General features: G+C 55.3%; 1 protein-coding gene across 5 annotated transcripts in view; it reads right to left on the bottom strand.

The window, feature by feature from the left end:
- Positions 1-13162: 13162 nt before the first annotated feature.
- Positions 13163-18083, bottom strand: part of LOC141974472 (CYFIP-related Rac1 interactor A-like) — a 36940-nt gene continuing 32019 nt past the window's right edge. For 2 of the 5 annotated variants that reach the window (XM_074934218.1, XM_074934219.1), the window contains 4 exons: positions 17599-17725; positions 16302-16372; positions 13851-13910; positions 13163-13290 (listed from right to left, as the gene is read on the bottom strand). In XM_074934218.1, coding sequence (XP_074790319.1) covers positions 13278-13290; positions 13851-13910; positions 16302-16372; positions 17599-17725 — 271 coding nt within the window. In that variant the 3' untranslated portion in view covers positions 13163-13277. Of the gene's footprint in view, positions 13291-13627; positions 13911-16301; positions 16373-17598; positions 17726-18083 lie in introns of those variants that run through there. The other 3 variants (XM_074934222.1, XM_074934221.1, XM_074934220.1) reach the window with 2 other exon arrangements.

The following is an 18083-nucleotide window of genomic DNA, read 5'->3' as shown; positions in this document are numbered from 1 at the left end:
GAGAAAGCGGCTGTAAGAGTAAGGGGGAATTCATCCATCGTGCCCTGCTCAGTTCTTAGTACCTCTGCTGAGGCCCCCAACAAAGGGGTCATGCAAGTGCCAAGTGTGCTGGTGGTTTTGAGTTACTCACCGTGACTTGGACTGAGACCCACAGTGCTCGTTCCATGGATGTCACCATCCGTTCATTGGATTCCCATTTTCTCCATGGTAAACAGTTTATATGATTCAATCACAAATTATTGGGCTTGATGGATGAAATTTTATGACCTGTTATCCAGGGTCAGACTAGATAATTACAACGGTTGCTTCTAAAATGTCTGTCTCTGTCTCTTGCAATCTCTGAAACTCGTTGTATATTTTATTTGTGTTGCCCCACACCCTGGGGAACCAGCTGACCTGGTGGCTCTTCCATCTCTCCATGATATTTACTGTCCTGGCAGATCTTCCATCTTTACTGCTCTTTGGATTAAATTCCCTTTCCTTGTAAGGTTTCACTTGTGCTCTTCCTCAGTATTGATCCCCTGTCCCCGTCAAGAGTTTCTTATTCACCCATTCAAAGCTCTGTCACTGGGTTCAACGTTCCTTTTGTCACCTCACATGTGTCATCTCAGCCTTTCTCGGCCCTGCAGATGTTTGTGACTCGGATTGCCAGGGTTGAGCCATCTCTGAGAACCTAAACGGGTGAAAGCTGCTAGAAACCAGCCTGGTCACCTAGTTGTGGTCTGTGCAGTTAATCCCTTTGCTTTTGTGCTGTATCCATTTCATTGATGTGAGCACTGAGGCATGGGGAAATGGCATGACTCGGGATGGCCACACAGTGAGTCAGTGGCAACATCGGGCATTCATCCCAGACTTCCAGCCCCGGGCTGATCCTCTAGATTGCAGCTGTCCCTTCAGTCTTTTTTTTTTTTTTTTTGTCGTATCACCTGGTCGTCTGCAAGAACCAGGTCTCTTTGCATTATTGCTAAGTTGCAAACTCCGAGGTGCCACGTTTGATACTGTACGTGAAAGTGACTGGACGGAAACGCAGCCGGTACCTGCCCGTGTGTGAACGAAGCGTCCGGAGAGGGCCCAGCTACGCTACCAAAATGGGGTCTGTGGTGCCATAATGCTGTACTCCTGCCCAGCTTCTAATGGAGCTGTGTCGCTGGGGGGCGGATTTCTGCTGGGCTCTGCCAGGTTTGGGGCAGGCCTATTCCCCTGGGAAATCCCACGTCTCCTCCTACTCCTGCCCCCCAACTGAGCAGTGTGGGGGGGGCGGGATTCCTGTGAGGAGATTGCCATGGAGACCTCTTACCCCGGAGTCCCCTCCTGCAGGTTCCACTGAAGGGGATGAGCTGGGCCTTTGTTACTGAACATCTAATCCTGGCGTGTAGTTCTGACGGCCCCTCAGGCTACCTGTCATCAGCAAAGCAGCCTGATCCATTCCAGCTCCGTCTGGGCTGGGATCAGAACAGTGCCAGCGCCTGCCTCGTTTACAGCTGGCCGCAGTCAGCAGGGTGCTAGCACACTCTTCCCACCTCTGGTGGGCACGGCCTGGGTTATAAACCCACCCTGGACTGCAGCATAATCCTGAATGAGAGGGAGTTACAGAAACCACAGAGGGACTCGAATCCCAAGCAGGGAAATTGGGCTAGAGCCCAGCCCAGATGTCTGGACCAGTCTGATTGCGGCAGGGTGAGAGCCTGGTACAGAACTGAAGCCCACATGTTTCTGTACAATAGCCATTCAGTCGAGCTGAGAACACAGCAGAGACCCCTCCTGTCGCTACTCCAAGCTGTCCTCTCTCGCCTAAGGAAGAGACATCAGGTAACATTGAGGCAACAGGTGCTGGAGAAAAGAGGTCAAGAGATTGTGTTACATAAACCCAGCCAGAGCGCTGCTCCGGCAAAGAGCCTATGTGAAGAGAACGTCAAGAAACCTAGAACAATGGAGAGGGACAACAGCTGGTAGCTCACTCCAAGACCACCTGTCGCTGGGTTACCAGGTGGCCCTTGCCCCATGTAACGTGCACCTAGGTGAGGCAGGTGCTGCCGAAAGAGCCTCCGCGTTGATTATGGGGAAATGCCCACTTGCAATTCCTGTGCAAAGGGGAAGGGAACCTTCTGCATAAATTGTTATAATTGAGCCTTTGCTGGTTTTTGTTTAAGGGTGGCACTGGTGTCGGGTGGCTACAGCAGGGTTCTAGTAGCTGGGATTCAACCACTTTGATCCCCTTCTCTGCCACTGACTTGCTGGGCAATCTTGGTCAAGTCACTTACCCTCTCTGTGCCTCTGTTTTCCAATCTGTAAAATGGGGCTAATGCCCACTGCACCAAGGGGCGGTGAAACGTACAGGAATCTGGATTTTAAGGCCAGAAGAGTCTGTTTCTGAGCATCTAGTCTGACCTGTAGAACACAGACCATGGGATCCTACCCAGTGGTTTAGTATTTGCAAAGTACTTTGAGATTCTCCAACGGAAGGTGCTGGGGAAGTGACGCTATGTATAGGATTAGTTTTAATGAAAGCATCAGCTCCTGTTTTGAGAAGACATTCTGCAGGGTCTCCAGTGCAGCTGCTGTGTTCCTTGTACCACTGGCATCAGGCCTGTCTCATTCACCAGGCCAGTAAGTTCTCCAGTTTGTTTCTCCTGAGGCGTGCAGGGAAATGTCTGCAGATGGGCACCCACCGTGGCGGACAGTTCTACATCCTGTGTGCTCTGGGGAACGAAGCCTCCGAGCAGTTGGAAGCGAGCGCTGGCTGCCTTTGCTGATTTCCCAGTAATCCTGTGCTGCTGATTGTCAAAGGGGAAATGTGGTGAGCCCATATTTGCATGAGCACATGGGAAGGGGGTTTGGTGCATCCATTGTGCTGTCTTTGAGCACCATCTCCTGTCATGTGATCAAAGGGATTAGCAGCCAGGGGATCATTCTTCTTTGCTGCTGAAGGCCTTGATCTCTCTCTGCTGGCTGGAGAATGCCTCTCAGCCTGTGGCAGAGGGTGTGGGGATGGGCCTGGCTGGCCGGAAGCCTGGGTTTTGTCTTCAGGATGCTGTCCAATCTGCTTGAATATGCGTGGAAATAGCTTCTTTCCCCTTTGGTGTCATCATCTGGTGGTTGCGTGTGGGAGGGAAGAGGGGTGGAGGTTTGAGAGACGGCCCAGTTCTGATCTCTCTAGGGCCAATCCCGCAGCAGTCAATGGAGAGAAGTCAGAAGAGGATCTAGTGCACAGGTGTTCATGGGACCAATCCGCAGCCTTCCCGACCCTTTAGCTCCCACTTGGCAGCTGCCTGGTGGTACAATGTGCCCTGCCTGGGGAGGGTTCCCACGCTGGTCCCTGGCCCAGGCAGACTCCGGCCTGGCAGGAGGCTGTCTGGGGGATGGTGTCACCTGGGGATGCACATTTGTTGCAGACACATGGCAGCTGCAAGATACAAACTGAAACCGACTGTGGATTAGCAGCGCCGCTCGCTTGATCTTTAGTTCCCAAATTGGATTTTAGTGCAGCCGGGGACTGGGAGGAGATAGCACTGTTTCAGCTTCCCTTCTTACACTTGGCATGCCCCCGCCCCACCCATCCCGGAGAGCAGGGATCCTAGAATATCAGGGTTGGGAGAGACCTCAGGAGGTCATCTAGTCCAACCCCCTTCTCAAAGCAGGACCAGTCCCCAACTAAATCATCCCAGCCAGGGCTTTGTCAAGCCGGGCCTTAAAAACTTCTAAGGAAGGAGATTCCACCACCTCCCTAGGTAACGCATTCCAGTGTTTCACCACCCTCCTGGTGAAATAGTGTTTCCTAATATCCAACCTAGACCTCCCCCACTGCAACTTGAGACCATTGCTCCTCGTTCTGTCATCTGCTACCACTGAGAACAGCCGAGCTCCATCCTCTTTGGAACCCCCCTTCAGGTAGTTGAAGGCTGCTATCAAATCCTCCCTCATTCTTCTCTTCTGCAGACTAAATAACCCCAGTTCCCTCAGCCCCCCCTCATAAGTCATGTGCTCCAGCCCCCTGATCATTTTCGTTGCCCTCCGCTGGACTCTCTCCAATTTGTCCACATCCTTTCTGTAGGGTGGGGACCAAAACTGGACGCAGTACTCCAGATGTGGCCTCACCGGCGCCAAATAGAGGGGAATAATCAGTTCCCTCGATCTGCTGGCAAGGCTCCTACTTATACAGCCCAATATGCTGTTGGCCTTCTTGGCAGCAAGGGCACACTGCTGACTCATATCCAGCTTCTCGTCCACTGTAACCCCTAGGTCCTTTTCCGCAGAACTGCTGCCGAGCCAGTCGGTCCCTAGTCTGTAGCGGTGCATGGGATTCTTCCGTCCTAAGTGCAGGACTCTGCCGCTCTTTGATAGACTAGTCATGATACTGCTTATACAAGGCTTTCCGTCTTCGAAGTCCTCTGTCAGTATTCGCTCGTTGCCCACCTCAGGCGCTTTGTGGGGGTTCGGTGCATTGCTGTGAACCAGATGGGCAAACTGTGGCACAGAGGTGACATGTCCAAGGTCAGACAGTGAGTCAGTGGCAGAGCTGGGATTAGAACTCGGGTGCAGCTGGCTCCCAGTGCTGTGTTCGGACCTCCGTGTGCATAGACGTCCTGTGCGCTCAGCGTGCATAGACAGCCGCATAGAAACATGTCTGTGCGGGTTAGCGCGGGGCCACCCTGCAGCTCGGGAGCCAAGCACCCCCAAACTTTGGGGAAGCTCTGGAGTCCTGTCAGGAAGTTGGGATTTTATCTTTTTCATGGGCCCAGCCAATCTCTCAGATCTGAGCTTCCCGAACATTGGGCAAGTCTCAGTGCCCGTCTGTTCTCATCACACCTCCTCGACCCCTTGTCCCTCGCCCAGCCAGAGCTGCCAGCTCCGCTCAGGGCTGGAACGCAATCCCTGCACTTCTTGCCTTGCACCGATTGTACCGGAGCCGGGGCTTTGCCTCGGTTGCTAGGATTCGTGGCTGACTCAAGCCCCACCATGTGGGGGTGGAACAAGGAGAGAATTATAGAGAGCTCAGTAGCTCGCTGGGAGCCAGCAGCCAGTTCTCCCGCCAGAGCCCAGAGCAAACAAAGGTGCGGCGGAAGCACTCCCTGCGTGCAGCTATTAGAGACGCTTTCTGAAGCTACAGCTGCAATTGCCGGCCCTCAGGTTGGTTTGGGAAATGCACCAGTTGCTCTCTCTTGTCTCCTGCCACATCTTGTCCCATTATCATTGAGCCAGGGAGCAGTTCCCTGCATGCACCGTTCAGGCTGGAAGCAGAGGGGACACACCAGACTGGCAAGTGCATCTCAGGGGTGCAAAGCTCCCGGCGTGTAGGGATCACAAATCCTTGGCAAGCTGAAGACGGGACAGGGGATGGTGTAGGGGGAGGAAGGACAGTTTAGTGGGTCGGGCACTAGCCTGGGCCTTAAGGAGACCCAAGTTCAAGTCTCTGCTACACCATAGGGGCCCTGTGTGATCTTGCATGAGTCACTTCGGGCTTGTCTACACAGCGAGTTACTGCAACGCAAGCCTGGGAGTGAATCCGGTGTGCCGGCTCACCGTGCAGTAACTCGCTGTGTAGACAGGCCCCCGATATCTGGGCCTTAGCTTCCTCTCTGTTCAGTGGGGATAACAGCACCTCCAAGCCTCCCAGAGGTGGTGTGAGGCCAAATACGGTAAGGATGGTGAGGTGCTCCCGTGCAGTGGGATGCGGCCATAGGAAGGACCTTAAAGTAATGGAAGCTTCACTCCTGCCCAGGGGCTGCGGGGGCAAGAGGAGCTCTTGGGCTCCATGGCCCATCTAGGGCCAGCTCTGGGGGCGATCCTTGGGACGTGGAGGCCTGTCTGTTAGCACCTAGACTGCGTCCCAAGCAAACGCGCTTCCCAAAGGCCATGCCACCAAGCAGCTCCCAGACGGCATGGGGTGGCTCCCAGCGGCTACTGCCCTGGGCCAGATTGCAGCGAGTGACCGAGCTGCCAAAGGCTCTGGGTCCCTGCGAGCAGCGGGCCTGGAGAGCAGGCTGAGGAACCTGCAACTGAGAGGCTGGCTTGGGTGGTCTCTGCTGGGCTGCTAGCTAACTAATCATCTCTGCACTTAGCCGGCCCTGGGCTCTGTGGGATCTGAGCCTGCGCTCAAGTGACAAGGGAGAGGCACTCAGCAGGGGCAGCTCTTCCCAGCCTGCTCTTCCCGGGCACCTTTTAACCCTTTCTGCTCCTGCTCAGCCCTGATTCCTTTCCTATCGGGAGAGATTTTACAGCTGGTTGGGTCGAACAGGAGACCGGATTGCAGATCCAGCACAGGTGGATTCCCCACGCCCACTTGTAATCTTTGCTGGGACTTTTCTAGTCTTGTGGGAATCGGCTTCCCCCAGGTGGTGGGGGTCGGGTGCTTCCTTTAGCGCTTGCTCCAAGTGCCGAGGGAGTCCCATGCCGTGGCAGTGAGCAGTGGCCGTGGGCTCTGCTGAGCGTGGGCGCTTGGTGTGGTTCTCATGACTGTACTAAGGTTGTCTCCAGCGGGCAGAGAGCTGGGCCTGTTTCTGCTCAGCCATGCTCCAGACTGGCAGTGTCTGCGCCAGGATTTAGGACGGACGGGTAGAGCAGGGGCATGTAAGGAGGAGCAACTGCCTTCCCCCAAACCTGGCTGAAATAGAGGGAACAAACAGGCTGTTTACATGATGCCTGGGAGTTTTCTGACCAGGTGCCAACTTCCCTGTTCAAAAAGTTCCTTCAAGTTGCTCTAAGGCTGGGTCATGAGAGCCGCATTTCCTCCTCGACGCAGTGCTTTGCCAACAGCTGTTGATCATCCATGTTGCACCATGCACCCAGTGCCAGAGGCTGGTACGTTCGCCACACACCTGAGCCGATGCGATTTGCATTCAGCTACAGGTGCCCTTCTCAGTCCCAAGTGCAAACAGTGCAGGACACAAACCCACAGCCTTCAGGAGCCCCAGCGCAGCTCAGCCACCTGTGTCCTCTCCCCCACGGATGTGGGTCCCAGGGTATCTAGCACCATCAGCATCCGACACACCACAAGGCACCGGCTCTCCTTGGACTTACCGAGCCTCAGCGAGCAGCAGCCCTGCGGATCTGCCAAGCGTTGGCTCTATGGTCTGGTTACGATTCCCAGAATGAGGCGTCTTCACCCCAGCTGCTGATGTCTCTGGTGCTTTCTCCCCAGGCTTCATTGGTACACGGGGTCTTTTTGTTTCTATCCCACAATGCTTTGCTTCGTAGTTGGAAATTACCTAGAAGCCCCAGATCCCGGCACCGTGTCTGGGCGCTAGATGTTCCAGAAAGCACTGGGCCGGCCCCGGAGGCGTGGCACTGGTTCTGACACAAACGGCGGCCTGCCGTGGAACTGATGTGCCCGGGGCAGGCTCCTGCCGTCGCGTGCGGGGGCATCTGGGCAGGCCTTGTGCTCCAGGCAAGCGTCCCATTAATAGTGATGAATACCCAGCTGTTAGCTCGCGCTTTTCATCCCTCGCTCTCCACGCCGCTTTGCAAGGGGGGCTCGCTGCCATTCGCCCCGTTTCGCGGACGGGGAAACGGAGGCCCAAAGCGGGGAAGTGACTTGCCCAAGGTCACCCCGCGACAGGACCAGGATCAGAACCCAGGTCTCCTGAGGCCCCGCTCCTGTGCTCCACCCACTACAGAACGCTGCTATTGCCCCGGTCGCTGGAGCCCAAAGCCCCGACAGCAGTAACCCCAAGGGGCCCAAAACAGGTCGGATGCAATCGGTACCATCTGCCCGTTGCAGCATCCAGCCTCCTGAGGGCCAGGGCTGCGTCGCTGGGGAGGGAAGAGCCGCTCGGCCCCCGTTCCCCTCCGGCAGGCTAGGGCAAGAGCAGAGTATGTTCTTCTGCACTTTCAGGCCATTAGAGAAGCGTGTGGTTCCCGCGCTATAAAGCATTTGAAGCCAACTGTTTTCCCTGCAGGGGCGATAAGAGCTGGGGAGTGCCCTGCCTCCCCAAGGGCTACGGGCGGCTGATGTCCCTGTTATGTTACTGTGGGTGGGACAGATTTATAGATCCCTGGCAGAGCGGGAAACTGCCACTGGGTGAAACAGATACGGTTTGGCGGCAAAGCCCGGGTGGTGGTGTTTTTTTTGCGTGTGGAGAGAATTTAGAGAGACTCCCTGGATCCTGGCTGCAGGCCCAGTGAGCAGCAGTTCAGGGAATGCCAGTAACAAAGGAATTATTCTCTTCTCCCACCCGCCATTCTCCGCTCCTTCCCCTCCCCGGGCTGGTACTTTCCTAGGCAGCTGTTGGAAAGCATTGGCCTGCAGCAGGAGACTTCATCCCAGCCCCAACCCTCCCACCTGCTCTCACCCCAGGAATGGGGGGCTGTCCCCTTCCTGCCGGGTCCCCTTCTCCGGGCCAAAGCCGAGGCAGATCCATTAGTCTCAGGGTCTGATAGGCCGTCATGCCGCTGTGCAGAGCTGGTGTCGCGGTGGGGCTGGGTTGTGCCCACACCAGAGCACCATGTTGCCCCCAGATGCAGCCCTCTTTGGGCTTAGGGACAAGCGCTGAGCTCTGCCAGCTTTGCCCAGTGGATGGAGGGTTTTCCCTGGCCCTGCTGAGACACATGGTGTCACGGGAAACCTGGCCTGGGCAGGCAGAGATTTGCTGGGATTCGTGGGCATCCTGCCCAGCTGTAGCTGCAATTCCGAAGGGGTCGCTAGCAGCTGCCTGACGTGGAGGGGCCCTTCCCTGTCTCCAGAGAGAGACTTTGCTTAGCCACTTGCAGTCCATAACCCTTGTGTTGAGAATGACCCTGAGCTGGGCTCTGCTAGTTTCTCTGGGCTGGGCTGCTTCTTGACTGGGAAAATCAGTGGGGTTGGCACCTCTCACCTGCCGCCCACCAAAAGGAGGTGTCAGTTGGAGTGAATTGGGCCACTCTGTGACCCTCCCACCCCTTCCTCACATGAGCAATGAAATAGTTAACACTGGCAAACATTGCCCGGCTGTCTGAGTTAAGTCATGGAGATGACTGGGGCAGTTCACACGTCTCCAAGCTATTGAGCCACTGTCTGCTTCCGTTCCACTCAAGTCACGTTTTTTGATTTTTTCTGTGCAATCAGGTCGGTCTGTCTTAAAAAAAAAAAAAAAAAAAGCGGAGATCCTGGAGAATGTGACAGTAGGTTCAGGGCCGTTCCAAGGCCCGATTCTAGTTCCCAGGGGAAATACGCCACTTGAGAGGTCTGTGACATTCTTTCACGAGCCACAAACAGAGGCCAACATTTTCAAACCTAGGAGCCTACGCTTAAGGCTCGGCTCCCGAGTGCATATTTGGATGCTGAAGTATCCGTGGCCTGCAGAGCTGCTGAAGGCCCCTGGCCCCCAGCACAGTCCCGGGGGCTGCAGGAAGTTCACGTCTTTGGAAATCAGGCCTCCATGGATTCAGGAGCTGCCCGTTCAGTCTGAGAATGCCAGCCGCAGTCCTTGAGTTGGACCACGGGACGCCCTTCAGGTCAGAGCCCCTCCTTTGTTGGATTCTTTCACCTGAGGATCTCCAAGCCCTTTACAAAGGTAGGTGAGCACCGGGGGTCCCCATTTTTCAGATGGAGAAGCTGAGCCATGGAGACATGACGTGACTTGCCTGAGGACCAGAGCCTACGACTCCTGGCTCCTAGCCCCTTCCTCTTGCCATTCATCTCTCTAGCGGAGAAATGGCTGAAGTGATGCAGAGGGAATGGCACACGGTGGGGGTCAGGGACATGGGGCGGGAGGATGTGCTGTATATTCCAGCCCCCCCAGAGGAACGCAGCTGGGGAAGCTGGAGAGCCTGAGCAGAAAGGCTCTTGCCAACAGCTCGTGCAGGGCAGAGGAATCAGAAAGTTGCCAAAGGGAGTGAGAGCTGCAGTTTGCGCCGGTTTGGATTGCTATGATCCGGTGGGCGGGGGAGGGAGGTAATCTGAGCGTCGCGGCGGGAAAGGCTCTGGGGCTTCGCGGCAAAACTGGCCGGGGGAAAGGCCTTTTCCACAATGAAAAACCTCTTGGAATTTGGACTCTTGCCCTGTGGCGCGAGAGTGGCGGTTGGGAGCGGAGCCGCTGGGTGACTGAGGGGGATTTGGCGGCAGGGTCCCTGGGAAAGCCGCCAGCACCTGCTGCCCAAGGTGTGTCCGTGCAGCAGGGGTGGCAGGGTTTGGGCAGGGCTCGGCTGTGCTTCCGTGCACCCAAGACTTGGTCCCCGCCTCTGTCAGAGCACCATGGAGCACAGAGCATGTTACAAACATGACACTGAATTTTCAAGAGACAAGTGATTTTGGGGCTCCCCAGCAGGAGACACTGTCAAAGGGCCCAGATTGCCAGAAAATGCAGCTCCCCCTCACCCTGAATATCAGGCCTGCCTTGAGGGCCCCAAAGCTCTAGTTACCCAAGGTGTCCGAAGGCTTAACACCTAGGATTCCCAGGCCTCTGCTCTAACCACTAGATCCGCCCCCTCCAGGCCTATGAGGTTGGTTATTTGCTTTTGTTTTTTCCGTCCATTCAGGACTTTCCTTTGCGTTTAACATAACCCACAGATGGCTTCTTATTTCCTGGAGTCCGGTGCTGTTTGCTGTCTTTGCAGCAGCTGGTGTGAGGTGCTGGGTCCACCTGGCAAACAAACCCACCAACGGGTGAAGTCTGGGCCTGATCCTGCATTGCTGATGCCCTTGCAGCCAATGGGAGCTCTGCTTGGGCCAGGGTTGTAGGACAGGGCCCTTGGCAAACCATTTCAAAGCGTCCCAAACACGGGACTGGTGATTTGATAAGTAAGGTTCGTTTTAAGGCTCCCCCCCCCCCACACACACACTTTTTTTCAATTTTTTCAATTTTGCAAAGTGCTTAGTTTGCTAGGTGACGCTTTCGCTGCATAAGGCAAGTTCGCTGCCCCGAGGAGTGTGCACTGGAGGTGGGGCGGATACCCCAGTGTGCGCTGCGGGGGGCATGGGCAGAGCGAGGGGGGAAACGCTCCAGAGAGGGTTTCTGGGGTTGCACTCAGCTGGCCTGTCTTGCTGTGTACGGTTTTATCAGTGCATTTCCACCTGGCGTTGAGCAGTGCGTGCAGGGGGGCGATCAGCTAGGGAAAGTGCGGGGGGCGAAGGGGAGGCTGTGCCGGCGCGGGGTGGTATGGAGCCCAGAGGGGCAGAGCGCAGGGCCCGGGAAGAGGAGCCGGAGGAAATGCGAGCTGAGATGCAGGTAGCAGCAGAGGCTCCAAAACGGGCGGGTGGGGGGGTGTTTTTTGTCACTGGAGGAGGGCAGGGGGATGTGGCTGGGCTGGCGGTGAAGGACGGAGAGCCTGGCATGGCTAGAGAAGAGCAGGAGGAGGGAGGCCTTGTGGCGGGGGGTTAGCGGCGGGAATGGAGAGGAGACGCTGCATGGAGAAGCTTGTTGAGGGGGGGTGGCCCCAAGGCTGGTGTGAACCGGGCGAGCAGGTTGTGGCCTGTGCTAGAGAAGAGTGGGGGGTGGGATGGGGCTAGTTGGGTTGGAGTTGGTGGATCATGGCAGGATGTCCTGCCTGAGGTACTGGAAAGGCAGCTAAGGAAGAGACCAAAGAAGTCGAGGTGGGAGTCATCGGCGGAGAGGCAGGAGCTGAAAGCAGCGGGGGCAGGTGGGAGGGGCACGGTCCTGTGGGCTGGGGGAGACGAGCCCCCCAGTGCGAAGGTGAATGGGAGTCTGGTGTGGAAAGATAAATGGGTTGGGGGTTGAAGTCTGTACAAACCCTGATTCCCCCCACCGGGCCCTGCTGTACATCCAGAAACGATGGGGCAGGTTCCATTTCAACCAATGCGCCCGGGCGAGGAGTGTCCCCAGGGGGCCTTTTGGCTGCTGTCTCTGTGGGGCGCTGGGCTGAAGTGCGGTGCCCTGGGTCAGCTGCTAACCTGGCGTGGCCTTCTGCCTGCCCTGGGCTTGCTGATTCTCACTTTGCCACTGCTGACTGGGGTCTGCGGGGTGGAAATTCCCTCCCATTCGTCACCAGTGTCCAGGGAACACATAGAATCGTAGAATATCAGGGTTGGAAGGGACCTCAGGAGGTCATCTAGGGCAACCCCCTGCTCAAAGCAGGACCAATCCCCAATTTTTGCCCCAGATCCCTAAATGGCCCCCTCAAGGATTGAACTCACAAGCCTGGGTTTAGCAGACCAATGCTCAAACCACTGAGCTATCACTCCTGCACCGGTCCCCCATGGCGGGGTACCGAGTCACGGGAACGGCCCCATCCTAATGGCAGGCCTGTTCTTCTGCTTCTTTAATACAAACTTGCGCAGAGAATTCACGGTTTCAGCTCTGGGAGCTGCCTCTCATCAGGTGCCCCCAGGGCTTGGATTTCTCTGGCGCTGCTGAGACCGAGCATCGGATCTGGGCTTGGGGCTCAGCTCCTGGGGCTCTGGGCTGGGAGCTTTTGGGCAAACGAGCCGAGAGGCAATTAACGGCCAGCTTCCGATAGTGTCGTGGGGCCACCTGCTGGACAAGAGACGCAGAGCACACACCGGCTGAAAGGAGCCGGGCAACCTCAGTGAGCCAATGGGATCAGTGGCACGGGTCCAGTTTGTGTCCCCCGGCTGCAAATGGGCACCGCTCCCAGCTTCCCCCGCTGCAGGCCACTGGAGCGACTCCGGCCGTCGCCGGCACTGCTGCAGGGCCCAGCGTTGCTACTCCGGTGGTAGCCCTTGCCAGCTGGAATCAGGAGTGGACTAAGGCCAGAGTGCTGGATCCTTGGCCCCCAAGTCCCCATGTTGGAGGGGACCCAGCTGTGACAGGAAGGCAGCATCACAGGTGGAAGGGGTTAGGTTGCCCCACTTAGGAGGAAGATCAAGGACTCTGGCGTGAGGAAGACGGTGCCTCTCCGCGGGGGGCGAGGGGGGTCAAGCCTGTTGGGAGCCCTCAACGTTTTGCAGCGAAAGGGGATGAAATACTGGTGGATCTTTATAGAGCATGGCCTGGCACTGCTAGAGCGTAGGGAATGCTGTGTTGTCACCCTCTCCCGGCAGCTAGCAGGGAAAGCAATGACTGTGGGGTGGCCTCTCTGGGCCCAGCCTGCCCAGGGGGCGGTGGACAGCTGATTGCAGGGGGGTTGCCCGTGACCCCTTTCCCCTGGTGGAGCAAGCCCCGGCGAGGCCAAGCAACAGAGACGGCGCCAGTCTGGCAATAAACAGATTAAATGTTATTTTATTTCACACAAAAATGTACAAAATAACAGGTGAGTGGCTTTTAATTGTTTTATATTAAAAATCTAAGAGGTGCACTGAGCTATTTTCAATGGACTCAGTGCGGGAGGGTTTCAAGATGATGTCTTTTTCTTCTTCTTCTTCTTCATCGTCGTCGTCATCGTCATCACAGCCGGACCCTTGGAGTGATTTGCGCACATTATTTACATCTGTCAGGAGAGGCGGCTTTCTGCCGGCCGCGCCCTGGACCCCTCCCTTCGCAGCTGGGGGGGCGTAGTCCAGATAAAGTGACCCTACACTGTACCCCTGTGGGAACCATGGGACGCCCCCCCTGCTCCCGGGCTTCCATCCCCGAGCCCCCACCCCAAGCTCAGGCAGGCTAAGAACTGGGCATGTCACGTCGCCACTGAGGGGGTGCTGGGGGTGGGAAACGGAACGGAGACGCACGGAGTGGGTGGCACGCAGCTTGCCAGAGTTGGACACTGATCTTCTCTGGAGGGAAGCGGGGGGGGGGGGGGTTGGGGAGGGTGGATTTGTGGGCTGCTTAGTTTGTTCTTGTATTTCTGCATTTTTATTTTTTAAAAACTTTTTTCCCTTTCTTTACAAAATGAGGAATATGATCATGGTTATTTATAGCAACATGGCAACATTTAAAATTTTCTGCTGACAGTTCTAAGTTAAGCCTCCAGGCCTCAGCTGGACAGATCCCCCCCCACCCCACCGCTCTCGAGGCGCTCACTGCAGCAGGGCCCGGATCTGCTTGGACGTGGTGTCGTCGTTGAGGTGCCGGGTGGTGTACCTGCAAATGGAGGAGGGGGATTTATGCCACTGAAGAATCCACGTGGTGCTTTTCAAGCCATTAAGCCTCCTCTCTGTCTCCCAGAACCAACCGTCGTGACGAGCTCAGGCCAAACCATTTTGATCACATTGTGGTGTTTATGCTGACTCCACATTTTAATCCTGTCCCACCGGGAAACCTCTGAACAGTGAACGCTCAGGACAAAGAAGGGAACGGCAAGGCACAGACAGCAATCTCAGGCAAGCAACGGAGCGGGAATTTACCACGCAAGGGAGGACTAATGCCCCTTATGAAGGAGCCATTTATCTTATGAAGTGGGATTTAGACTGAGAACCTGTGTGTGACAAGGGGTCTAATCCAAGGGTTGGGAATTGTACTGTATAACACAGAGTCCAGCCACAAGAAATGCGCCTCGAAGCACACCTGAACCCTGACCCTTTCCCCAGACACAAGGCCAGCAGCCTAGCTGCTTCAGACATCAGATTCAAATATGCTGGAGACCAGCACTCCAAAGGATCTATCTAATGGGAGTAGATCCCAAGCACAGCTGAGATCAACCTAAACATCTGTCGGACAACGCCTCCGAGTCCATGGGTGTGCTACAGCTGACACTCAAAAGGAAGCTCAGTGGACCTGGAACCAAGAGTTTTAGCCCCGTGCATTTCGGATCCATGCCTCAGAGAGCAATGGGCGCGCACCAGAAACACAATCTTTGCACTGGCTGATTCAGGGACTTGAAAGCATGATTACTATGGGTATTACAGATGAGGAAACTAAGGCATAAAGTGACTAGTCTGGGGTCGCACAGGCTGTCAGCAGTAGAGGTGGGAGTGTGAACCTGGATCTCCTGAGGCCCATGCCAGGGCCAAAACCAACCTGCCTGTCTGTAGAGACAAGGCGCCTTGAATCTGTAGGTCACTGGCTCACACCCAGCCTAGCTCAGTAGCAATCTATAGGGGCTACCACCGGACAGCGGTTTGGTGACCTGTCTGAAATGAGTTGGAGAGTTCTCAGCAGGCAGGTGTCTCCACGACAGGAAAACACCCAGCACAGCTGATGAAAATCAGCCTCCCTGTTGGCACTTTCTTCAGCAGAGTCAAGGACTGAACAAGCCATAAAGTCTGAGTTGCTCCCACCCTTCTGGGAGTTCGGGGGGCATCTGCTACTGGACTAGTCTTGTAGTGGAATGGATTTGAGCCCCCAGGTCTATGAGCCTGGCACCTTGAAATGCCCAGAGAAACATTAAATCAAGGGAGAACCAAAGCCATTCTAGTTATTGCTGGTCTGTCTGCTGAATGCACTGTCTGATCTCAGCTTGGCTCCTGGAGGCTTTGAGCTCTATTCTGTGCAAGTGTTTTCGAGAAGAGAGTTCTCAGCAGGGGAGGAGATGGGGCAGACGAGCCTCTCTTACCAAAACAGTCACAGAGAGTGGACTTTATACCAATTCACAAAGAAGAGAACAAACGTGTGTGTGTGTGTGAGATCATCTGCTCTGACCGCAGGCCAGAGAACTCCTCCAAAATAATCATTAGAGCGGATCTTTTAGAAAAACATCCACTCTTGATTTTAAAATGGTCAGTGATGGGGACTCCATCACAATCCTGGGTAAATTGTTCCAATGGTTAATTACCCTCCTTGTGAAAAATATATGCCTTATTTCCCGCTGTGTCTAGTGTCAACTTCCAGCCATTGGTTCATGTTAGACCTTTCTCTGCGAGATCGAATACACACGCGCCCCAGTGAGCCGAGCTGACAAGGGGATGGAGCGTGCGCCTACTCAGCAAGTGAAGCTTGCTGGTCACATCCCCACTAGTTTTAACCTAGTTCGTGTGGGCAACAATAGCAGTGAAAACACAGCAGCACAGACCCTGGCCAGCGACCTCAGGGTGTACCCAGAGTCCCCAGCAGGCTGGTACTGGGGTCAGCATGTCACCATGTCTTCATGACCTCCGGTCCCTGCACCAGCTGCATTTGCTAGGTGTGCCAACCTGCACTACGATCACACTTTCATTTGCTGTGGAGATGTAACCAAAGACGTACGACTCCCGTTGACGTTCCCCAGCTGGCCTTGTCTCTCTCTGATACAGCTGCTGAAATCCCTGTCAGCACGGTGGAATTTCCACCTTCGCAGCATTACCGCTCGTATTAGCGATGCTGTTTCTGCACTGTGGATGTGTTTCCACTGGAAACTGGCGCAAAACCTGACCAGCTAGTCCCTGCCCTCAACTGTGATCTGAGCTGGCTCTGAGAGGGGAAGAAGAATCTTGAGGCTTTTCGGCAGCGAAGAAGGAAAGGAAAGGCATCTCATGTGACCACATCTCCTGTTTCGGCCCCACCCTCCTTCTCAGCGCGAAGGCAGCTGTTGGTCCGGTAGAACAGAGCTATACATACCTCAGTGCGTTCAGGAGCCCCTCTGTGCTGGTTGAAGGCTGATCTTTCAAGACTTTGATGCATCCTTTCATCTACCAGGATTAGAGAGAGAGAGCCAGGCGGGTCAGCGCTCAAATGAAAAGAGCACATGGCAGGTGGGAGCAGGGAATGGCAGCCCCCTGACCCACACCTTCTGAGGAAGGACTGAGTGTTCTCTCTTAGCCCGTCCTTCTCACACTTCCCAGCTGTGTCTTGGCTTCCCTGTCCCTCTCCTTTTTGGCTTTGTCGCCACCCAGCAGATGAAGGGGGGATTGTCGCGTAGGTAGGTACAAGCACCCTTGCCTCAGTCTAGCTAGCGTGGTTAAGAACAGCTGGGAAGACGTGGTGGGCCAGCAACCTGAATGCGTACCGAGGATCCCCTGCCGGGCAGATTAAAGCACTGAAATCACACCTTCATTTGCTGTGTAGACATACCCTTTGTTTCTTAAAATGTCCCACCCCTGCTGCTATTGGTTGCAGCACTGCAATGGTGGGAACTCCAGTGTAGACAAGGCCCCAGGTGTATTAACCCCAATTCTAAGACCTCCTCTGAGAAGAGTTAAAACACCAGCCACTGACCACCTCTAGGTTTCTCACCAGTGCTATCCCCAGTGGAGCTGCATCCAGTGGTGGGAAATGTTTAGTCTTGAGACAGCCTTGGTTTCTTCCTCCATCTGTCTCTTTATCTCCAGTACTTCCTTCCTACCTTATTCATAAAATCTTGGACTGGGAATTGTCCCGCTCCCGCACTGCGTTCTAAGCTGACCGCTGAGTCTCTTAGCTGGCTGCCAGCTGCTCAAGTGCGGTGCCTGGGGTCCCCTGTCCTGCGGTGTGTCTCGTGCACATTACCGCAGATGGGAATCTAGCTGTGGTACGACTCCTGGTCTTCGGGCAACTAGGAAAGCCAAAAGTGAGCCGCCACCCAGGCTGGCCGGTAAGTGCTGTGCTAAGCGTGACTCTGCCGGATGTCACCCCTTGCGTATCTCACGCTGACCAAGACCTCATTGCTCAGGAGAGCAGGAGCAATTCTTGCTCGGCTACTTATGATGGGCTCATCCAGCCCAGAAGAACCAATAGAACCTGGGTGGAGGTGAAGCATCTTCTCTCTGACTCTGCCCTGATCCAGGGGGCGGCTAGCAGGACCACTCCTGCTAACCACCAAACCTATGCCTGTAGGCCCCATAGCACTCCCCATCTCCGGCTTCACTGCCTCGTGATTTTCTTCTCATGCCCCTTTGCTGGGCAATGCACCATCTATTGAGACCCAGGTGTCACTCACGTCAATTTTGGAGGTCTTTGCGAAAGCCCCTACGGGGTGAACGTGATCGTAGAGGATAATGACTCCAACCATCACTCGCATGCAGAAGAGAAGAGTCTCGGTGTTGGTAAACCGGCTCCTGTATTCCCTGAAATCAAGAGCGGGGTCAAAGTGACAAGCAGAGGGAAGTCTGGCAGGGTCTGACTTAGTGTCTTTATTGCTGCTGGCAAGTGAAGGGAGATGAGAAGGAGCGTCCCATAGGGGGGTCACGGGTGGGAGAGCTTCTACCTGTACATGCCCCTTCTATATGGGTGCCTATATGTGTTTACAAGCTGGGCTTGGGGACCTGCAAGGATCTCTCAGCGCTCAGGAACTGCATGGATTCACTCCTGGTAGGGTGACTGCTTAGTCCCGGTCTTCCCAGTCTACGTTGATGGAATTCCCTCCCTTGGCTTCCTGCTGGCTTGTGATTTTTAGAAGCCATCTGCCAGCCCGGGTTCCGCACT

This window comes from Natator depressus, chromosome 19 (assembly GCF_965152275.1).
Source record: "Natator depressus isolate rNatDep1 chromosome 19, rNatDep2.hap1, whole genome shotgun sequence".
Lineage (NCBI taxonomy): Eukaryota > Metazoa > Chordata > Testudines > Cheloniidae > Natator > Natator depressus.
The sequence above is the reverse complement of the archived record's forward strand: the minus strand, read 5'-3'. Positions and strand labels throughout refer to the sequence as shown.